Here is a 23,111-nt window from a genome sequence, read left to right as displayed (position 1 = left end):
TGCATTAAAAATTACATAACTGAGCGAATGACACTTAATGACAGTTGTCATAAACATGCATAAAAAACCCTTCATATTCATGACATGTGTCATGTCATGATTATGAAGGTGTCATGTCAGTCTTATGCACACCCCTTCAAGTAAAGTGTAACCAAATGGAGCAACAGAGCGATACATGGAATAATAGGATGGATGGATGGAACAATAGAACGATGGATAGAATGACTGAACGAACGACAGAGACAGACAGACAGACAGACAGACAGACAGACAGACAGACAGAGACAGACAGACAGACAGACAGATAGATAGATAGATAGATAGATAGATAGATAGATAGATAGATAGATAGATAGATAGATAGATAGATAGATAGATAGATAGACATTACAATTCAAATTTTATTCAACTAGATGGATTGAACAATAGAAATAACGATGGAAGAATGGATAGAACAATGGATAGAATGATGATAGAATGATAGATAGAATGAACAATGATAAATAGAACAACACAGTGAATGACAATGATAGATAAAACAATAGATAGAACGACAGATAGATTTCAACTATAGATTGAACAATAGAAAAAACAATGGATGGATGGATGGATGGATGGACGAATAGATGGATAGATAGACTCCAGTTCAACTTCCTGTGGGGTTTGACCAATTTCAAATTCCAAGTTAAGCTGAAAGGAAGCCTATCCAGCACCATACCACTGCTAGATACTGAAGATGTAACTTGGAGAATGTTTCACACACTTAATTTCAATATCTAAAGTCAATCATATTTAATAATTCCACATAATTTGGCATGTGAGTGTGCAGCTCTGTTCTCTGAGACGTTGGCGGCACATGGCACTTCTCAGCTAATTGGCTATGTGGATTCAGCCTGTGTTGTTTCTCATTTCTGTCTAATAAAGCACAGAGTGTACGGCACTTCTTATGCTCGCTTTGTTACATTCAGATCATTCTTATTAGTTTACTCTTCAGGCATGAGAGTCCTTCAGATTTGATTGTAGAGGGGGCGTCATATGTGATCGCAGGTTTTCTTGCGTAAGCTCATTGAAGATTGATGAAGAACAAGTCCCTCAATGCTCCCCGACTCTCGAGGATATATGGACATTTGAGAGCTTTGGCCATTGAACTGGCTGGCCAGGCACGGTCAGCATTTCATTTAAACTTAAACGCTTCTAAAATGGGCTACTTTTCAGATATTAACTAACCTGAAAATCCATGCCAACCTCATTATCTGCAGCCGTCATGGACAGAGACAAGGACGCACTCTGCCAAAGGGGCTAATTAAAATATCTTTTTATTCGTCTTCTTTGCTTGGCTAAACCTCATGAGCTGAGCCAAGATGGTTCCTGTAAGTCAAAGACTTTTATTTCCATGTTATTTCTGACAGACTCTGGGTTGCGACCGAACCGGAGAACAGAAGCCAGTCTTGGAGGAATTGCATTGAAACCATCGAGAGCTACATAGAGAAACTCATTTGTGCTTCAAACAAACATAAAAGCTGCAGGCTGGTCAGACGCTTTCAATTGAGCTTAAGTAGTCAGATCACAGGATTTTTGTCTGCTTGTATTGCTCAGCGCCCGTGTACTTGACATGTGCGGCTAGATGCACAATAACATACAAGCCACCAGCTATTTCTTTATCAACTGAATTTACCTTCACACAGAAATCTTGGAGAGCCTAGTCTCATGATACTGTATTTCCTGGATCAGACGCAGGACTGGTTCCATCCTCTAGAGAGGGGTGGGAAGCGGAATTCCGCCTTTTTAAAAGTGCTCTCTTCCCTGGAACATCACAGGCTGAGAGGGAGGGCTTATGAATAAATGGATGGAAGATCTGGAGGTATGCTAACATCTGTGCGGCAGTGAGTTGTCAACACTCTTTCTACACACTAGATCAGACAGACAGACAGACAGACAGACAGACAGACAGACAGACAGACAGACAGATAGATAGATAGATAGATAGATAGATAGATAGATAGATAGATAGATAGATAGATAGATAGATAGATAGACATTACAATTCAAATTTTATTCAACTAGATGGATTGAACAATAGAAATAACGATGGAAGAATGGATAGAACAATGGATAGAATGATGATAGAATGATAGATAGAATGAACAATGATAAATAGAACAACACAGTGAATGACAATGATAGATAAAACAATAGATAGAACGACAGATAGATTTCAACTATAGATTGAACAATAGAAAAAACAATGGATGGATGGATGGATGGATGGATGGACGAATAGATGGATAGATAGACTCCAGTTCAACTTCCTGTGGGGTTTGACCAATTTCAAATTCCAAGTTAAGCTGAAAGGAAGCCTATCCAGCACCATACCACTGCTAGATACTGAAGATGTAACTTGGAGAATGTTTCACACACTTAATTTCAATATCTAAAGTCAATCATATTTAATAATTCCACATAATTTGGCATGTGAGTGTGCAGCTCTGTTCTCTGAGACGTTGGCGGCACATGGCACTTCTCAGCTAATTGGCTATGTGGATTCAGCCTGTGTTGTTTCTCATTTCTGTCTAATAAAGCACAGAGTGTACGGCACTTCTTATGCTCGCTTTGTTACATTCAGATCATTCTTATTAGTTTACTCTTCAGGCATGAGAGTCCTTCAGATTTGATTGTAGAGGGGGCGTCATATGTGATCGCAGGTTTTCTTGCGTAAGCTCATTGAAGATTGATGAAGAACAAGTCCCTCAATGCTCCCCGACTCTCGAGGATATATGGACATTTGAGAGCTTTGGCCATTGAACTGGCTGGCCAGGCACGGTCAGCATTTCATTTAAACTTAAACGCTTCTAAAATGGGCTACTTTTCAGATATTAACTAACCTGAAAATCCATGCCAACCTCATTATCTGCAGCCGTCATGGACAGAGACAAGGACGCACTCTGCCAAAGGGGCTAATTAAAATATCTTTTTATTCGTCTTCTTTGCTTGGCTAAACCTCATGAGCTGAGCCAAGATGGTTCCTGTAAGTCAAAGACTTTTATTTCCATGTTATTTCTGACAGACTCTGGGTTGCGACCGAACCGGAGAACAGAAGCCAGTCTTGGAGGAATTGCATTGAAACCATCGAGAGCTACATAGAGAAACTCATTTGTGCTTCAAACAAACATAAAAGCTGCAGGCTGGTCAGACGCTTTCAATTGAGCTTAAGTAGTCAGATCACAGGATTTTTGTCTGCTTGTATTGCTCAGCGCCCGTGTACTTGACATGTGCGGCTAGATGCACAATAACATACAAGCCACCAGCTATTTCTTTATCAACTGAATTTACCTTCACACAGAAATCTTTGTGGACAGCCTAGTCTCATGATACTGGATTTGCTGGATCAGAAGCAGGACTGGCTCCATCCTCTAGAGAGGGGTTGGAAGTGGGATTCCGCCTTTTTAAAAGTGCCTTCTTCCCTGGAACATCACAAGCTGGGCTTCCTAGCTGGGAGGGAGGGCTTATGAAAAAATGGATGGAAGACCTGGAGCTATGCTAATATCTGTGCGGCAGTAAGGAGTGAGTTGTCAACACACTTTCCGCACACCTACACACATAGATCTCACTCATAATCCACCATCACCACCGGTGGAGAACAGGATGTTATCGCCGCTGTCCTGGAATAGTACACCGTTTGAAACAGCTATATATTATAGTTTGCTAACAGCTGCCAAGAAGTGTCCGCGCAAGGCCGGTATCATCACAATCATCATCAAGTGGATGGGGTGTTAGTCAACGGAAGTCAGACTAATTTATACCGTAATTCTATTGATCAGCTTCCAAAATATCTGGCAAAGAAAGCTGTGGATGTGAAAAATGTTACTAGCAGCATAATACATGTTTCTAGTCTTATTATGTGTGATTCATTGATGCATTTTGTTTCAGAGAGAAAAATGTTTGTCTTTGTAATGGTATCAAAACTAAGATTGTAATGTTCTCTGAAACATCTTTTTTCAGTGAAAGGGGTCATGAACTGCCTTTTTTTATTATTATTTTGTACTGTTACAATCTATTTCAAGAGGCGTTTATGGTTTCTTTCCACCCCTGTTAAGCAAAATTTGGGATATCACTTAAATATTCTGATTAACAGCACAAATATATATATATATATATACATAAATAATAAATAAGATAATTTTTATATGATTATATGATAATATAAGATAATATAATAATATATATTTTATTAAGATAAATAATATAGGGCACACTTTATTTTAAAGTCAAATTCTCACTATTAACAAACCAATAACTGCGACTTTTGCCTCAATAAACTCCTAATATGCTCTATATTAATAGTTAATAAGGCAGTTGTTACTTGCTATTATGGTCACAGAATATGTGCTTTATAAGTACTAAGAAACAGCCAATATGGTAATTATAGGCATGCTAATAAGCGACTAGTTAATAGTGAGAATTGGTCCCTATAGCAAAGTGTTACCAAAATATTTTTAAAATTTAGTAAATACACTTTTCAAATAAATAAATAAATAGCTTAAAATGTTGACTTTTATTATGCAAGTATGCAAGTAAGATTTACTCCCCCAAAAAACCATCCAATTTAATATATATTAAATAATATATAAATACGTATTTATATTAGGATATTTTACATTTTTAATTCTTTAAAATAAATGTATAAACTATGATGGAAACACATTTTACTGAATAAAAAATGCATTTCTACATGTTATTTGACAGTAGTATAACACATTTTTAGGCAGCAGATTACTTTGTCGTTGCTGCTTATTTGCATAAAGTTTGCTCATGTTACGGGAAATCACTGGCTCTGATTGAAAATGAATGACTTTCCATATCTTAGTAAACTGTAACGTGAACAGCCCTTTAGTTTTCAACCCCTTGCTTCAACCACTCTTCTCCATCCAGGTATATAATGGCCCCTTTTTACAATCCACTCAGTTCCTAGATAAAATCAAGTTATTCCTTATTAAATATCATGTTTCACTCAAAAATAAGTCAAATTATCAGTGTAAAACAGAATGCAAACACCTGCTGACTTGAATACTGATAAATTAAACGACAAAATTATTGTATACTAAGGGTGTACAAAATGACAAAAGAACAAGGGGGGAAAAAAGAACAATAGAGGGAGATAAAAACTCCTCAGTCATAAATCTGCCGTAGACTTGAACACGAGGGCGGTTTGGCCTTTTATTATTGGCCGTCAAACACGGCAGGAGAGCACGAAAATTAATGTTGCAGAAATGAGACGGCCTCAGGCAGAGGTGAACCTGGCATAAAGGTGAAATACAGCCTGAGCCGCACATCTGCTTAAGCTGATCTGACACCTCAGCCGCCGAACGCTCTGACACCACTAAATGTCAAAGCTCTTTTACGGAAACTTTGCCTGTCTTTTAACGCAGCTGCCAAAGACACTGATCCATCCAGACGTTTATCACTGAGAAGGGCAACGTTTGCACCAAGACGCGCAGGTTTCAGGTCTACAAATCAGACGCGGACGCATGACACGACTCCCTAATCGGGTGAGAAAAGTGACATACTGTGTAGAGTGGCTGGTCACATAAAGTTGAAACGATAATGGCGCTTATAAAACCGAGAAAGGAAAGAATTACAGCTCTCTTGTTCGAATAACACTCAGTTCCTGAGAAAATGTGCAATTCTATGGGACTCAGCGTGGTACCATCTCTTTCTGTCGACCCACCGACTCTTTAAATGTTAAAGCAATCTCCCACAGAGAAGAAGAGGAAGGAGAGTGTTTGACGGTTAATTGTGGAGCCTTTTCATTGCAAAATCTCCTTTGCTCTTTTTCTTATTTCATGAATGGCCCTATTTTCATCTATCAATCTCCATGGCCTTGCTCACACCTGCAGCATTGTTCGCTCTTAAAGCTGTGCTTAGAAATGACCTGACATGACTCTTCTTACTGTGTCAGTCCAGGTCTTTTTTTTTTTGGATGAATCCAAGGTGTAACTCCATGATGAGAGGGCAGGATTCATTAGCCTGTCAACCTCTCAAAAGAGGCAGCTCATTACGTGGAAATTAATTAACCATTCTCTCAGAGACGGTGTGTCCATCCATAATCAGATCTGTCTCGTCTTGCATGCCTGTCTAATGAAAATGTTTTCACTTTTTTCGCACCAGACAAGGTGAACCTAGTGATCAAACAGAATGCAATATCAAAGCGCCATTGTCTTCCAGAACAGAAAAATTCTGGGAATTGAATGATCCTATGACACCGTATAGACACAGAAGAGTTTGAATTGTAATTTTGTTTTACAGCTATTCCGACTCACCTGTAACACGGTCAAGCTCACCCAGAGATCCATTAGAACTGGTTTTACTTTCATCTAGCGCTCTATAAAACCACAAGGGCGGAACTGAAATAAAATCCGGATGCGGCGAGCTCCAGATCATTTGGGATTCAGGGCCTCAGCCCAATGCCGCACAGGCGGGCAGGGTCAGAAGGAAAGAGAGGTGTGTGAATGAGTCAAGGCAGGGCATGTCTAGACACATAAAACTACCACATTCCCATCTATCACAGAAATCCAGTCTGTCAGCGAGCGACAGCATTTACAGTGCCTCCATGAAGACCTTGCTGACAAATAAGGTCAAAGGACGACTTACACAGCGTATAAGATTGTATCATAAAATGCCTTGATTTAGACTTTATGGTCAAGCAGCAAATAATAAAACTTTGACCATTTTGAGAGTACAGATCTCTCGAGGGGTTTGAGAGATATTGACCCAATGCTAGTGTGACATTGCCAGTTACAACCGACTGCTTCAAGAATAGCTCTTTAACTTTAACTAGGTGTGACCTAATCAGACCTAAATGTATTTTCTGGCAGTTTGTCTTTAAAGTCAGACACAGATAACCTCAAAATTGTTATTATAATTATATTTTAATGGAAAACCTCTTTGTCAGTAAGACAGTAAGTTATAATTTGTAATTCAAATGCTGTTCTTTTGAACTTTCTATTCACTGAAGAATTGGGGGGGAAATCTAGCACTGTTTTCACAAAAACATTAAGCAGTACTGTTTTCAACATTGATAATAAGAAGACATGTTTCTTGAGCCCCACGTAATCCTCTATGGCTAGGTCTCCCTGTCGGAGACGAACTAGGCAATCTGCTGGGTTCATTTTGCTGTAGGTCGTGTATTCTGTAATGAATTAGTCCACTGAAGGCGAGCGTAGTGAAGAACCCAAGTGCAGTTTATTTACAAGTGATTCAAACATCCAAACAACAATCCGAGACTTGACTTGACAGGAACAGACTTGACTTGGCATGAACAGACTAGACTCACCGACAGCGGGTTACAACATCAAATACACGACCAGGCACAATGGGAACATGAGGGCTATTTGTATCAAACAAAGAGGGTCACATGACACGAACAAACAAATGGGAAACAAGACACATGACCTAGACAACCAATCAGAACATGACACAAAGAACAAGAGAACCAATGGCATGAATACATGAGGGAAAGGGAAGCATGACACAAACAGGGACCATGACTAAACTCCAAAATAAAAGACATGAAAACATGAACAAGAAACAACCCAAAACACCACATTACAAACTCAAAACTTTCTCATTAATCCAAAAGAGGTTATATTGAAGCCAATCTGCCAAAATGACAGGTTGTGGAATTTGGCACTTTATGATGTAATAGTGTGGCTAAACTCCACCTCCTCAGCAGAAGAATAACGCTTGCTTCTATATCACTGCCTGTTTAGCCCCGCCCACCAATTCGTGAATGTAGTAGGTAAAAAACGAGAGAGGCAAACACAGGTCTATGCAAAAAAACAAAAGGAAGAAGTTTATTTTTAATGAAGTTCCAGACCGCGTCAGTAAGAACTTGGTCTTTTGTTCACTTCATTTTACCACAGGTTCGTTTACAAACAAGGCACAATTCGATGCAGGATTTTCAGAAAGATTAAAACTAAAAGACCATGCTGTGCTGTGAGTGATAGTGAAAAAACTCAGTAAAAACATGTCTAAAAAACAATTTTGTTTCTACTATTTTGTTCATAAAAAGGAAAAAAAAAACTCAATAAATAAAAAAAATAGGATTTTCTTCAAAAAGTTACATGCCAACTGGCCAGCAACGCTTTCATTTACTCGCAAAAGTCTTTTTTACTTGCATGTGGTGCTTGGTGAGTGTGAATTTTGGCCAAACAAGAGTGCAAAGAAAGTAACAGACAAAAAAAAGCAAGAAGTGGAGCCCTGCTTCGGCTGAGGATGTGTGTCAGTGGGTGAGAGTGTGTATCTCAGCAGGTGATCCCTCGCCCTGCAGGGTTAATCTCCTCTGGGAGGGGCGAGCGGCAGGGTGGAGGATATTACAGCAGCTTCCTCAGCCATCCCCTCACACAGGAGCTTGCCATGCACGGCTAGGCTCAGCCCAGATCAGCCGACTTGATCACGGCTCAACTACACAACTGATCTCTTACCGGGGAGGACAGGACTGAGATCCTCAGCTCATAATACCCTGCTAAAGCATTCGCCAAATCAGTTTACCTGCAACACATGCATATGCATACAGATGTGCTTCCTCTGCAGTGTCGTATGAGAGTGACATTATCTGAAGCTTGTGGCATTTGGTGGTGCGGCAAAGGGGGCGATTACCTTTTGAAAGGCCATTCAGACCCCAACAGCCTCCATTTCTAACTCCACTCCATCAGTCCTGCCTTGTTTGTGTTTAACCTTTATCCAGACGCAAAGGGGGGCGGCAAGGGTCCTTTCATTGTGATCTGAATTATTGAGAGGTCTAAATCTTTAATGTGAGTGTCTCTGATGGAGGTTCCCATTTAGAGAATCTGTCATCCATCAAACTGTACGGCCTGCTGAACATTGAGACAGGACCGGTGTGTTAGAGGTATAGTAGAAAATAACGTTGCTACAGACACATGACAAGAGATCAAAGTTAAATGCACTATAAAAGAGTTTGATGTGTTTATACTCTAATGCTCACAACACAAAGCCTTGGAAAAAGCTGAGGCAATCAAATGGAGATACAGGCTCATCCATGTCGAAACAGCCAAATTTTTTTTTTCTAAACATGTCTGACATGACCTTGTCAAAAAAAACTGATATTCGAACAAAAACATCCAGAAGTGTTATTCCATTACGAGTAGTTTTCTGAAAGTGAGGTGAAAGGAAGCAAGGAAAACTTAAATAAAGTGCAAAAATGCAAACAGAACCTGCATCTAACCTCAATGATTGCAGAAAATCAAGTGGACTATCATTTTATTTGGTAGCTCAATGAGGATCATTCTCTCTATAACCTCAATATGTTGAAGTACAAGGCCGTAGGTTTGGTTTTAACATCAGTAGGGAGATTCTAACCTCAAATTATTGAGATGCAACATGTTTTTGGAAACAAAGTGAGATGACAGACATCCTCCAAAGTCATACTGCAGATTTGAGTGAAGAGGCCAAAATTTCATTCAATATTATAATTATTGTGAATTGTTTAAATGCTTTATTTATTATTCTATAAATTAATATTTGATTTATTATAAATATTATTAAAAGTTATACACCTTAAATCTAAAAACCTTAAAATCTGCTGTATATTCATGCTATTTGAATATACACATGTTTGGTATTAATATTTGGCTTCATTGCAGAGTTGTTATCATTAACTAAAACTATTAAAATATTTTTGGTAACTGAAATATGTAGCTAAAATAAAATGTAAATAAATTAGATGAAAAAATAAACCTTAAAAGACTAATGAAAAGTTAAAGTACTAAAATTACTAAAACTAAAGCTGAAATATACATAAAGCTAATAAATGAATAAATTAAAACTAAATAAAAAATTATAAAAATGACACAAAGCAAAATGACTGAAACTGAAAATACAAAAATAAAATAAAATCTAATTAAAAATATTAATAAATACTAAAATAATATAAAAATAATACTAAAATAACATTACTTCATTGATATTTGGCATGTAATATCTTAACATGCTATATAAATATACATAAGATTTGGGAGTTTTGCCAAAAGGTAAAATAATTATGGTCAGGTTCTGATCATTATCCGAAAAAGAGCAGCATGAACATTCTGTTAAACTACTTCTTTTGTCATCTACAGCCATTCTGCACCATATATTTACACTAGATCTCAATCCCTGCTTGATTCCTTTCCTTCCTTGTTAGCCATTATATCAATGTCAAGGCGAGTGTAAACCCAGTGGCAAAATTAGCTGCTCTTGCGTGTGCACATCCACCCAACATAACAGCTGGAGAACATTAAATTGAACCGGAAACAGGGGGAGCAGGGCCTTCGGAGCAAAGTAATTGGAAGTTTTGTAAAGAAACAGAGAGCCTTTATGAAATATGTGCTGTCTGGCTCCTGTGGATGATTGCTAAGTCAAATAGAGGGAATGTACGGCTTCTTTTCTAAGAAAGCTGAACACCACTGATTACCCCCCTCACACTCATAAAGACAGAGAGAGAGAGACAGAAAGAGGGGGTGGAGTGTAAACGACTTTCTTATTCAAAAGACATATTAAGGATGTGCAAAAAATGATATTACTCCACTGCAAACCCGCCACAGTTCATTAGCTCACAGAAACAAAAGAATTTGCCTGTATACAGTCATTTGTCATTTTATCGCCCTGCGTAACAAACGAGAAAACGGTGCTGTGCGGGGCAGGGCACATCAGCGCTCCGTAACCTTTTCTGTTGTGCCGATCTCCCCTTGATGACTCTGTTATAAGACTATTAGCAGAGAATTATCCAAGTCATTCTCTGATGTAATTATGCGGCCTATTGACAGCAGCTGTCATTTTCAGGCTAACATGAGCATATTATGTTGACATGAGATAACAAGGAGTGTTTCCCCTTCAGTGCACAGAGAGTCTCTCCTAATAGAAAGCAATGATTGAGAGCTCCCTACTCCCAGAGTCCTAATCGTTCGTGCCAATCTAATCAGTAAGTGTACACTCATAAACAGGTTTGTCTAGAGCGCTGGATCCATGCCAGCCGGAGACACTGGCACAAGTGCAATTAGCAGGGAAGTAGATGAAGCAGATGTTTAGAGGTTGACACGTAGGACGGCTCACCTTGGTAACGCAGCAGCAAGGAGCTGGACTGCGGCTGCCGGCTGCGGAAGTGGATGGAGATTTGGTTGCTCCAGCTGCGTACCACCAGACCTTTCATTAAGATGGACTCGTTGGCCAGGACAGAAGGTTCCCGGCCGCCCAGGTCTTCAAATTTGACCATGTCGCCCTCGGCCAGGCTCACGTTCATCACCTTAATGTTATGAGAGATAAGAAGAAAGAGAGCAGAGGCAAGGTTAAAGAACATATGAAAACTAAGTGAGCTTTGTAGCTTTTAACTTATCGTAGCAATAGGTGTTTCTTCAGTTATGGGCCATGTACACGCTTTTCCAGCTCTTCCAACAGCGGACATACAAACATCAAAAGGGAATTGTCTTTTTAAAATTTTTTTCCTGAAAGTCATGAATATTCCCACCGCAGTGTTATTTCTACCATTCCTAAATCTGGGATGGACATTACAGTGATGGACAAAACATTTTTGGAAAAAAATGGTAGACTCCGTTGTCTTGCTATGACTAATTCCATAGCTAGCATTTCAAATATCTGGTATTGTTAGTTAGTAGTTAGTAGTAGTAGTTAGTTAGTATAGTATTGTTAACTAATTGCCATCCATCTTCATTGTCTGATAAAGAGCAACATGAACATTCTGATAAAACTCTTCTTTTTTGTTCTACTGAAGAAAGAAAGTCATGTGGGTTCAGAATGACAATATATTGAGTAAATCATATATATTATTTATTATGAATTATAATTATATTATTATTATTTATATAATTTTTAGTCCATACCCAAATTTTATGTATCTAGCTTTTATAAAAAAAAAATTTTTTTAAGTTGCTTTCATTAATTGAAATAAAAAAGCTGAAATAAAATCAAAATTAAAAATATATAAATATTAGGTAAAAAGAAAAACTTAAAAACTTCACACAAAATTGCCTTGAGATGTTGTCCTGGCAAATAACAAATAAAATGCTTCAGTTGAAATATAAAAATGACTAAAATTAAAACTGAAATAAAAATAAAGCTACAAAAATGTAAAAGTAAAGTACAAAACACAAAAAAGTTATACAAATAACAAAAAACAAAATTACTAAATATTATTTAAAAAAAACGAAATGCTAATTCAAAATAAATACTATAATAGTATATAAACAATACTAAAATATCACCATCATCTTAAATGCAGCAAGAATCATAATATTTTCACACTATTTGATACAATTACAGCTTGATTGGAAATGCTGAAAAATTACGGGCTGACTAACAATATTTATTTCAGTTTTTCTTCTTGCATCTTATTTCATCTTATTTTAGACTGTTGTCTCACTGGTACACAAGTATACTAACTCAGAGGAAAAAAAATATTAGGGCCTAAACTGTTCAGTGTGGTGGAAATGACACAACACATAGAAATAATTCTATTTAACTTTTTTTTTTTTTAAACTTGTAATATTAAAATATGTATTTAATATTAAAATGTTATATTAAAATAACATTTTATAGAATTATAGGTTTTATATATATATATAAAAATAAAAATCTCCAGCAATGTAAAAGTGCCTGCCCCCACTGTTTCAAAAGTGACTTTTTAAAAAATCAGAAGCACTTAAGTAATTTAATAGGGTCTTTAAATACTCTTGGTGTAGGAGTGTTTAAAAGTGGAAAAGTTTGGACAATACACAAAACCAGAAGGACAGATTGATGTGTTTTCGGATATGCAGAGGTGGCAGTGGGGTGACACATTCTGCCACACAGACTGCACTCATAATACTGTTGGCCTGTCTGTCTGCCAAGCTGCATGGTAATTGCAGCACGGGCAATCTCCTGTCTGCTGAAGCTAGCATGCATATCCTCACCTGTCACTAATAGAAAGCCACAGCCACCCATTAGTTCTCGTTCTGCCCGTCTACCGCTTTAGACAACACATGCAACAACTGCATGAGCCAATATGCAATACTGCAGCGTGGGTGGAAGTCGTGACATAGAGCGAAGTAAAATAGTGGGAGTCTGAGGAATAATTACAATCATGCTGAACAAAAAAGTCAGACCTATTCAACTAGCGTGCTGTCGCAAAACTGTGCCATTGTGGCTGATCTGGGATCAGTTGGGATGTGCCCTTTGCGCTCCTCTCAGGTAATGAAAGCGTATTTAATCAGATGCAGGCAAATGAGTCTGACCTAAGGAGGGACCTTGCCTAGACGCAGACGTGACGACAGGTTAATGAGGCCTCGCACACATCACCCTCAATCTAGACACCCGTAACTCCTCACGACAGGAAGACACCTCAAACTCTCAGCTCAAATTAATACCACCGTCTGTAGTCTACCATCAGGAAAGTTTTACAAAAAGCACATTTAAATTCGTCCACTACGAACGATGAGGATTGAATTTAAATAGAGATTGTGGAAACGCTCTTAGAGGCCCCTGAGTGCTGTGAAGGCAACAGGTGACAACCTGATGATGTGTACTACAGAATAAATTCACGCTTAATAAAGCTGGAGCTGCAATGTGCTGAAGCAGTCTATAAAACAAAAGTGCATTACAAAGTAATCACATTACACTAAAAGCCCTCGGATAATAAAATGTTTCCAGAATATTGCTCGCCATAATCCAATTTGCGTTGGCACCGGGCCCGACTGTCTACCCCACGCATGTAATCCCTCGCAGAAACACAACTGTCAGTCAGATGCAGACGTTGGCGTGTAAATGTGCAGCCGCTGTGTCATTCAGGGTCAGTGTTGATTAAAATGTTAGCTGGTTTTTACACAGAGCACAACAGACAGGTTCAGAATAAAGGGAAATTACGTCAATTATCCCAGCGCTCCCAGCCTGCCCAGAGTAATGTTTTTGAAAGAAATGCCTAATGCTCACCAAGGCTGCATTTATTTGATCAGACGTACAGTAAAACAATAATATTGTGAAATTGTGAATACTTTTTTTATATTATGAATATATATTATTCAAATTTAAAATAGCTGTTTTCTATTTTAATATATTTTAAAATGTACTTTATTCCTGTGATGGCAAAGCTGAATTTTCAGCAGCCATTATTCCAGTCTTCAGAAACTGTCATTTTTTTCAGGATTCTTTGATGAATAGAATGTTTGAAAGCATTTATTTTAATAAACATGACATTTCTAAAACAATATTCATAAATTTTTTTAAATAAACTTATTTTCTATATATTTTTTTATATTTGACAAATGTTGATATATGTAAAGGTTGGTGGGAGAAACTACAGTGGAGAAAAGCATGCATCAAAATTTGTAACTGAATCAAGGCTCATACCTCACATACCTCGAAGGTTTTTGTGATTTTCAAGCACAACACCTCAGACAGGTTGTCAGGGACCAAAAGAGTGTTGCTGCATTAAAACCAGTCGCTCAGCGTGGTTCTACACACCATGTGGATTAATGTAAATACAGTTGTCACTACCTGAATTTTTTGGGGAATAAACTTGTATCTAGAATGCATTGTCACTCCTGTAAACAACTGAACTTAGCGTGTGGAGTGGGATTTATGATTCAGCAGAGGAGCGACAATGCGGAGTGTGTACATGGCCTAAGAGAGACATACTGATACAGTCACTGTATCAGCACTCTGAGGGCAGGCGGATGGTTAATTAATCTGGAAATGCATGCTGTGTCACATTAACAGAGAATTAGCAGAAAACCCCTCCAGCTATGACCGAGTTTAAAAAAGGGCTCCTGCTCTCCTGCCTTCCTGTGCTGCGCTGAATCTGATTTCCTGTTTACAGCAATAAAGAATTCAGAATAATTGAGGTGACACCTCATAAATAAACAAGCTTAATTTGCAGGTGATATGAGTCACCTTTTCAGATCTGAGTGAGAGAAACAAAGCAAAGAAAGGGACAGAGTCAGAGCCGTGGTGTAGTGGGTCAGGAAATCCTGTGGTGCTCACAGGGTTCATATTCTGATTCTTTGCAACTGTCCTAACAAAAAATATTAAATAAAAATAAAGGCCAAAAGCCCATAAACAAACAAAACATTAAGTAAGAGATAAGATAAAGGGATAGAAAGAGTGAAGGAAAGAAGAGTGATGTCCATGTGCTCAGCTCTTTTAGTAGGCGTGCATCCAGCAGTGCTTCTTTAATCATCTCTGATGCCTCAAAGCTAATGAGAGCATAGGCTTTTTCTCTGTTCTCCAACATGGCCTATCTTTCTGTCTCCGACACGCATGACCCCTCTCTAGTACAGTGTAAATGCCTGATTTACAAATAAATACCAGACAGATACCAGGTCAAGGACCATTCTTTCATACAGGTGCCTTTTCCAGTTAGCCCCTCCTGACTTCAACTTGTCCTTGAAAAGACAATATCCTGAAAGGCCAATAACGAAGGCACACAACTTTCATCATGAATAATATAGTGTAATGAGATACATGTAATAAGATTGTGAAGAAAAAAATTATATAAATTAATTCTATTGCATTATATAGTGTAAATAACTTGCATATATGTGACAAATTGAGATTCAGATACATTATCTGAAAGTTGAATAAATAAGCTTTCCATTGATGTATGGTTTGATAGGATAGGACAGTATTTGACTGACAGAGTCAGAGCCGTGGTGTAGTGGGTCAGGAAATCCTGTGGTGCTCACAGGGTTCATATTCTGATTCTTTGCAACTGTCCTAACAAAAAATATTAAATAAAAATAAAGGCCAAAAGCCCATAAACAAACAAAACATTAAGTAAGAGATAAGATAAAGGGATAGAAAGAGTGAAGGAAAGAAGAGTGATGTCCATGTGCTCAGCTCTTTTAGTAGGCGTGCATCCAGCAGTGCTTCTTTAATCATCTCTGATGCCTCAAAGCTAATGAGAGCATAGGCTTTTTCTCTGTTCTCCAACATGGCCTATCTTTCTGTCTCCGACACGCATGACCCCTCTCTAGTACAGTGTAAATGCCTGATTTACAAATAAATACCAGACAGATACCAGGTCAAGGACCATTCTTTCATACAGGTGCCTTTTCCAGTTAGCCCCTCCTGACTTCAACTTGTCCTTGAAAAGACAATATCCTGAAAGGCCAATAACGAAGGCACACAACTTTCATCATGAATAATATAGTGTAATGAGATACATGTAATAAGATTGTGAAGAAAAAAATTATATAAATTAATTCTATTGCATTATATAGTGTAAATAACTTGCATATATGTGACAAATTGAGATACATTATCTGAAAGTTGAATAAATAAGCTTTCCATTGATGTATGGTTTGATAGGATAGGACAGTATTTGACTGAGATACAACTATTTGAAAATCTGGAATCTGAGGGTGCAAAAATCAAAATATTGATAAAATCACCTTTAAAGTTGTTCAAATGAAGTTCTTAGAAATGCATATTACTAATCAAAAATTAAGTTTTGATATACTTACAGTAGGAAATTTACAAAATATCTTCATGGAACATGATCTTTACTTAATATCCTAATGATTTTTGCCATAAAAGAAAAATTTATAATTTTGACCCATACAGTGTATTGTTGGCTATTGCTACTAATATACCCATGCGACTTAAGACTGTTTTTTTGGTCCAGGGTCACATATGTATAAATACATTTGTGATACATTTTAAGGTTCTTCAAATGTATTAATTATATTTACATCAATTAATTATATTTATGCTACAAAAGATTATGATTTTGAATAAATGTTACTCTTCTGACCTTAATTCACAAAAAAAAAAAATCACAAATGTATTACGCAGCACAACTGTTTTCAACACTGAAAATAATCTAATCAAATCAGCATATTAGAATGATTTCTGAAGGATCATTTGTCACTGAAGCCTGGAGTAATGGCTGCTAAAAATTCAGCTTTGCATTACAGGATTAAAATATATTAAAATAGAAAACAGTTATTTTAAATTGTAATAATTTTTCCACAATATTTCAGTTTTTACTGTATTTTTAACCAAATAAATGCAGCCTAGGTGAGCATAAGATATTTTAAAAACATTTTTAATAATTCTACTGACCATAAACATTTGAACAGTAATGTATCTAGAATATAACAAAAATTTAATAATAGTAATGAAAAAAGATACTGGATTTTTGTTTATGTTGTCAGATATAACTTTTAACACATATTAAAAGTTGCCAATAACTATTAATTATTAGTCATTTTGTAGACATAAAGGACCAGAAATAACACCAATACTGAAACTCTAAAACTGCTCAAGCTTTTCAGTGATCAAGCAACTCACTGCAACTCCCCACATCCAGGTGTGCTACTACAAAAGACGCCACGCTACAGATGTCAAGCTACAACAAATGCCACAGCGAGGAATTTCTCAACTGACAGTCTCAGTACAGTGTGTGGCATTCACTTCTATGCACATCACTGCTTATGTGGGTCACACATGCCTCAAGCTCTCCCTACATGACAGCAGATGACAATACTGATCTGATATAGAGTGGTCACCAACTGCGCTCTCTCTCTCTCTCCCATTGCCAAGCAAGTTAGTACTACTATGAACCCATCAGAGTTTATAACAGCAGAGCTTGATGTGGATTGTTTGGATTTGATTGATGTGTTTGTGTATCCGGTGAATTCTCATGGAGCTTCTCTTTTATGCAAATCCAAGTCACGTAAAAGTCGAACAGTCCCTTGTGTCACTGTATAAGAATAGAAAAAGCCCAAAAGCCTTGCTCTTTCGTTCTGTTTCTGCTGCGTTCTTCTCTTGCATTCCCATGGCTCCATTTCTCTGGGATAACAGGAAGGATGGAAATCTACTCTAATTAGCAGGGTCCATTCCTCTGGAGCCGAGAGAGATGGGTTGGAAAGGGAACGCTCTTGTAGTTGGGCTGCTAATTAGAGCCTGTAATTAAGAGCAAACAGGAAATGATGTAGCACTCGTACACCGGTAGAGATCTGGGCCATAGGTGCGGATGAGTTGAAATGGGCAGGAGAGACACAGGGTCATCTGGAGAGATCAGGGTGCTGGTGCTATATTTAGGAGTGCCTCGAGTGTAGAAGAGGAGAGATGAAGAGACCCATCTGTGCCATCTGGAGGGGCTATACCTAGGCAATCCATCTGACAGCCATGCGAAAATTCTTAGATGGACTCCGGCTCTGATGGCCCTTATCTTGCTCACCTCTCCCCTCGCATATTACCCAAGGAAGACGAGCCTCGCCCGGCATGCGGACCATTGTGCCACAAATGATCAGACACGTCCTCCACATGTCATTTGCGTGACCTTCCTCGCTGAAGCGCCGTATCGCCGCAGACCTGAAGCCGGTGACGAGATAAAGAGGAACCCTGAGATTAACTCTCACTGAGAGGCTGAGACTTTTGTCACGCCGTACAAAGATGACACTCATTATTTTCTATTCTATTTGAGCACCTGAATAATCCACTATGAATAGGCCCTGTGAATACTGATATTCTTCACAAGATCTAAGGACAGACTGAGCACAGAATTGCTCTCATTACCTGTAGGAAAGAAATGTCACAAATGACATCTCTTTAATGTCTCAATTGTTTCTCCTAGACAGAAACAGGATTTAATAGAGAGCAAATGAGACTTGCGTAAATCTCCTGCTTCTTAGAGTAAAAGAGTACAGTCTCAAATGCATCTTCTCTACCATTATCGTGTCAAAAAGAGTGAATGTGATATTAGAAAGACAATATGTGTATTCCAAATTAAATAATCTGTCTATAGATGTCTTAACCTGTACAATCCTTTTCTTCTGTGGAACATAAAGGAAGATATTTTGAGAATATTTTGTCAATACAATGTATATGTGTGTGTGTGTGTGTGTGTGTTTCAAAGAAGAAATGAAAAACTATGGCTGTAGATATGATTACAGAATAAAATAATTGCCATTATACTCGTGATTTCCAACCAGTTTTTAATATCAAAATTGAAAATCGTTAAAAATCATTGTGCTAACATACTTAAGTAATACACTTTGTAACCTTCTTTTGTAGCCTGTCTTGGACCTAGGTTTCAAAGTCTCTGTTATAGAGTTTTAACACCAAATTCAACACCAAAAGTTAAGTTTAATATTAAAAGCCAGGCGCTCTGAGCACCAGAACGACCAGACACCGGAACAGTTTCTTCCCTCAGGCCATCCATCTCATGAACACTTGACAATAACTGTGGAACACACACTATTTATTCACTCATACCCTTATTTATCTAACACTCATACTCAGTCTACATTTCAATTTGCACATAATATACCTGTACATACAACTGTCTATTGTTATATACCTGTACATACAATTGTCGATTTGTATATTTTTATTCCTTAGTTACTTGTTCTATTTTTCTATTTTTTATTATCTGTGTTTTTGTTCTGTCACTGTCATTCTGTTACACTGTGGAGCTTCTGTCATGAAAACAAATTCCTCGTATGTGTAAACATACCTGGCAATAAAAACTCATTCTGATTCTGATTCTGATTCTGATTCAAGCATTCATCTTCCATCATTCAATCAACCATCTTTACATATCCTGAGAAATTTTAAGAGAAACAACTGGGACAAAGTTGATTTTTAAATGTAGCACTTAAAAAAATAATTCATTAAAGTTGTGATGAAATAGAAGTAGCAACAGATTTTTTCTTCCGTATTGTGATGTAAGTGTCAAAAAAGCAAAAATTATAGGGCAGAGTTTTGTTCTATACATTAGTTTTTTGTGTGGATTTTGAGATGTATGGATGGGTTTTTGAGATTTTGGGCATTGCACTAAAATATGGCAACAGATGAATGCGAGTTTAAAATGGCTAAATTATTAGAGAAGTCCTTAATACCTCACCACAGAGAAGTCTGACATTTTCAGCGGAAGATCAAGTTATTACAATTACAAATGACCAGGTAAATATATATATATGTATGCATATATATATGCATACATTTATGAATTTATCACAGTGAGATCAATAGCAAGCATTTAGATAATAGAGTGAATTTTCATGTCGTGCCGACTTTAAGTCTCCCGAGCTACGAAGGAGCAACCACTATCCAATAATATTTCCCTATAGGTACTACCGCTGCAATAACCCAACCTGCATCAAATTCAAATGCAAATGTGCAATACAGCTTGGCAACACATTTGCTGTCGCCTAACGCGTTTCTAGACTATATAAGCCATAACAGGCTTCTATTGTATTGACCATTCAGCCCTGCCGCTATGGGTGTCTTCATGCTTGTAATATGTGCATCACACTTATGTCACAGACTTTATCAGCATCCAATTACCCTGCTGTTGTTCTCAACATGTGGGAGGAACAAAGAGTCTTCGGGGGGGAATGACACTGGCCTTCCTACCGACAGTGCATTCACACACTCTACATGTCTGCGCTTATCTCGTTTTAACATTCACCTCAGCCAGTCTCGTTTTCATTATCACTACAATCCCCTCACACGCCACACCAGAAATTGGTTTTATGCGACACGGGTGAATAACGGCAGGGAAATTGCAGAGGAAGGCAAATCTTGACAACATGAAAACAAGGGCAGGGTTATGGAAAAAAAAATTAGTATAAATAAAGGGTGTATAAAGGGTGGGTGGTCTATTATGGAAGTTGAATAATGATTTTAGAAACAGAAAGATGAAGGCAGAGTTCATTTAGATACAGTAGCAGAGTTGAGAATCTTTTCAATTAGAGATGGAGGAAATTTCCGATTCTGCTGTTGAAGTCGTCTCCGGAGACATTACTCAGCAAGAAAAGTAGTTCGCGCAGCAATTTTTCTTTCATTTAAAAATATTTTCCCTCTAAAGTTTCCCTGAAGATTAATCATCCTCTTATCGTTTTGCTCCAGGTGCTTCATTTATTCAAAACAACCATAGTGTGATTTGGGTTAAGCTGATATAAACACAAGAACAGAATTTCATCGTCGGCATCTTTTTCCTTCTGTTCACGCCTGTGCTGCCCGTCATTTCGCCACAAAATAAGGGAACGAAACAAAACAATCTCAATATTGCGATATTTTTCAGCTTCGTGTCAAGAACAATTGTCAAAAACCAAGCACATTCTGACAGTCACTTTCAAAAGGCACAAAAAAAATCCACTGAAATGTGCTGCTTGCATTATTCCCAACATATCAATTAAAGATTCTTCTTGTTTCCATTAAGAAACCATTAAAATCCATATTGAACATGCAACACACATCAGTCACTCCTCTTTTGTTTATGCAATCTACAAGACAAATAGTCAGAGCGTCTCACAAAGACAAGTCATAGCTGACATTTCACTGAAATATTGATTCTCTTTCTCCATTAGGTTTGTCTGCCTGAGCGAAAAGGGAATATTTATAATAATGACACTAGCTAGAGCACTGTCATCTGTTCTTCTTACCAAATGTGTTGAGAAAAGCTTCAGAAGCTATCTGTCATTTCATTTGATTCAAGTGGCCAGTCCCTAGCGTGTTGTTATATGTGGTAGCAATGGTTATGTCTGAACAGCATCTGTCTAACTTTGTTTCACCCTCGTTTCAATTATATTTTAATAAGTTGTGAATAAATGTTGGTAAAATAAAAACTGAAAGTCTAATACTCCTAGCTTCATTCATTGGAGAAGACAGAAAAGTACACAAACTTGTCTAGGCCTAACAATATTAAACATCAGCTGTAGATAAATGTTTGGTCTGGGCTTCCTGATGATAACAGGAAGGACCAATAGACACACTGATGAAAAGAGTGGCGTGCAATGAAAAATACCTGGTGGGACTGTTGTGATACTCTTCAGAAAAACAAAATCTAATCTCCAAACAAATTTCACATTGATCCTATGGAACAAGGTACCAATCTGACTTCACAATCTGCACTAAACTTCACTAGAATGCAATCAATCCTCTGTTGTACTTAATCCAAGACAAGCAGTCGGCCAGCTGTGCAAATTCACCAACCATCCTCCCCACAAAAAGTAATTCATAAAACCACAGACCAGAACCTAGCATTAAGCAAAATGATATATTAATGTACATCTTATATGGCATATATTACATGATAACATTCATTTTTTAAATAAATTAATAATTTTATTCAGCAAGGATGCATTAAATCAATCAAAAATATAAAATAAAGGCCTTTACATTGTTACCAAACAGTTATATTTGAAGTGTTCTTTTCAACAAAGAGAAAATGTTCTCTCAGGTTCCTCAAAAATATTAAGCAGCACTGTTTTCAACAGGTAATAAATGTTAGAATGATTTCTGAATGATTATTTGACACAGAAGGCTGGAGTAATGAAAATTCAGCTTTGCCATCACAGAAATAAATTACATTTGTAAACATATTAATATAGAAAACAGTTATCTTAAATTGTAATAATATTTCACAATATTACCGTTTTGCTCTATTTTTAATTAAATAAATACAGCTTTTGCACGCATAAGAACCTTTCAAAAACAATAAAATTACTGACTCAAACTTTCAAACACACAAACAGTCTATTGTGCATCTTTAAATTTTTTTTCCAAAACTTTTTATTACAAATTATATCATCAGCATTGTAATTTGAGTGAGATACTGAAAGAAAGGGGGGAAAAAAGTAAAATAAAAAAGTGACCAAGTGTAGAATAATTTCATTTTACACAAAGCTTTTATTTCTATTCCCTATTATCTATGGTTTCATTCTGTTTGTTTGTATAATGCAGCATGTATTGTACCAAACTAAATTAACCCCATTACGGCTTGTAACGTACCTTTAAAATAAATAAAAATCATTATTCAGTCTAAAATTCAGTCTCTAACTGTCACTTACAAGACATTCAGTCTTCAGTATTCAGATTTATACAAACACGTAGGGCTCATCAGTCTTCATTGTATCTTTCTCCCATTCCTTTTCATTAACCAAAAGCCTAAGAGTTTCTTTTTGTAAAATGGATTGAATAATGAACCAATGACCCATTTCTCTTTCTCGCTTTTGCACTTCTTCCTTCTTGTCTAAATTTCCTCTCACTGAGCAATTCACTGTCTGTGGCTGGGTGAACATGCCTAGATGTGCATTTTAAAGGGTGCAGAAAATTGA

The 23,111-nt window shown here is 37.3% G+C and overlaps 1 protein-coding gene across 1 annotated transcript in view; it reads right to left on the bottom strand.

Moving 5' to 3' along the window:
* Positions 1-23,111, bottom strand: part of LOC107585606 (seizure protein 6-like) — a 182,408-nt gene that overhangs the window by 43,070 nt on the left and 116,227 nt on the right. Inside the window, exon 4 of the mRNA XM_016272695.1 lies at positions 11,107-11,296. Coding sequence (XP_016128181.1) covers positions 11,107-11,296 — 190 coding nt within the window. The remainder of the gene's footprint in view (positions 1-11,106; positions 11,297-23,111) is intronic.

Source organism: Sinocyclocheilus grahami, unplaced genomic scaffold (assembly GCF_001515645.1).
Source record: "Sinocyclocheilus grahami isolate Dianchi unplaced genomic scaffold, SAMN03320097.WGS_v1.1 scaffold72.1, whole genome shotgun sequence".
NCBI classification, from domain to species: Eukaryota; Metazoa; Chordata; class Actinopteri; order Cypriniformes; family Cyprinidae; genus Sinocyclocheilus; species Sinocyclocheilus grahami.
The sequence above is the reverse complement of the archived record's forward strand: the minus strand, read 5'-3'. Positions and strand labels throughout refer to the sequence as shown.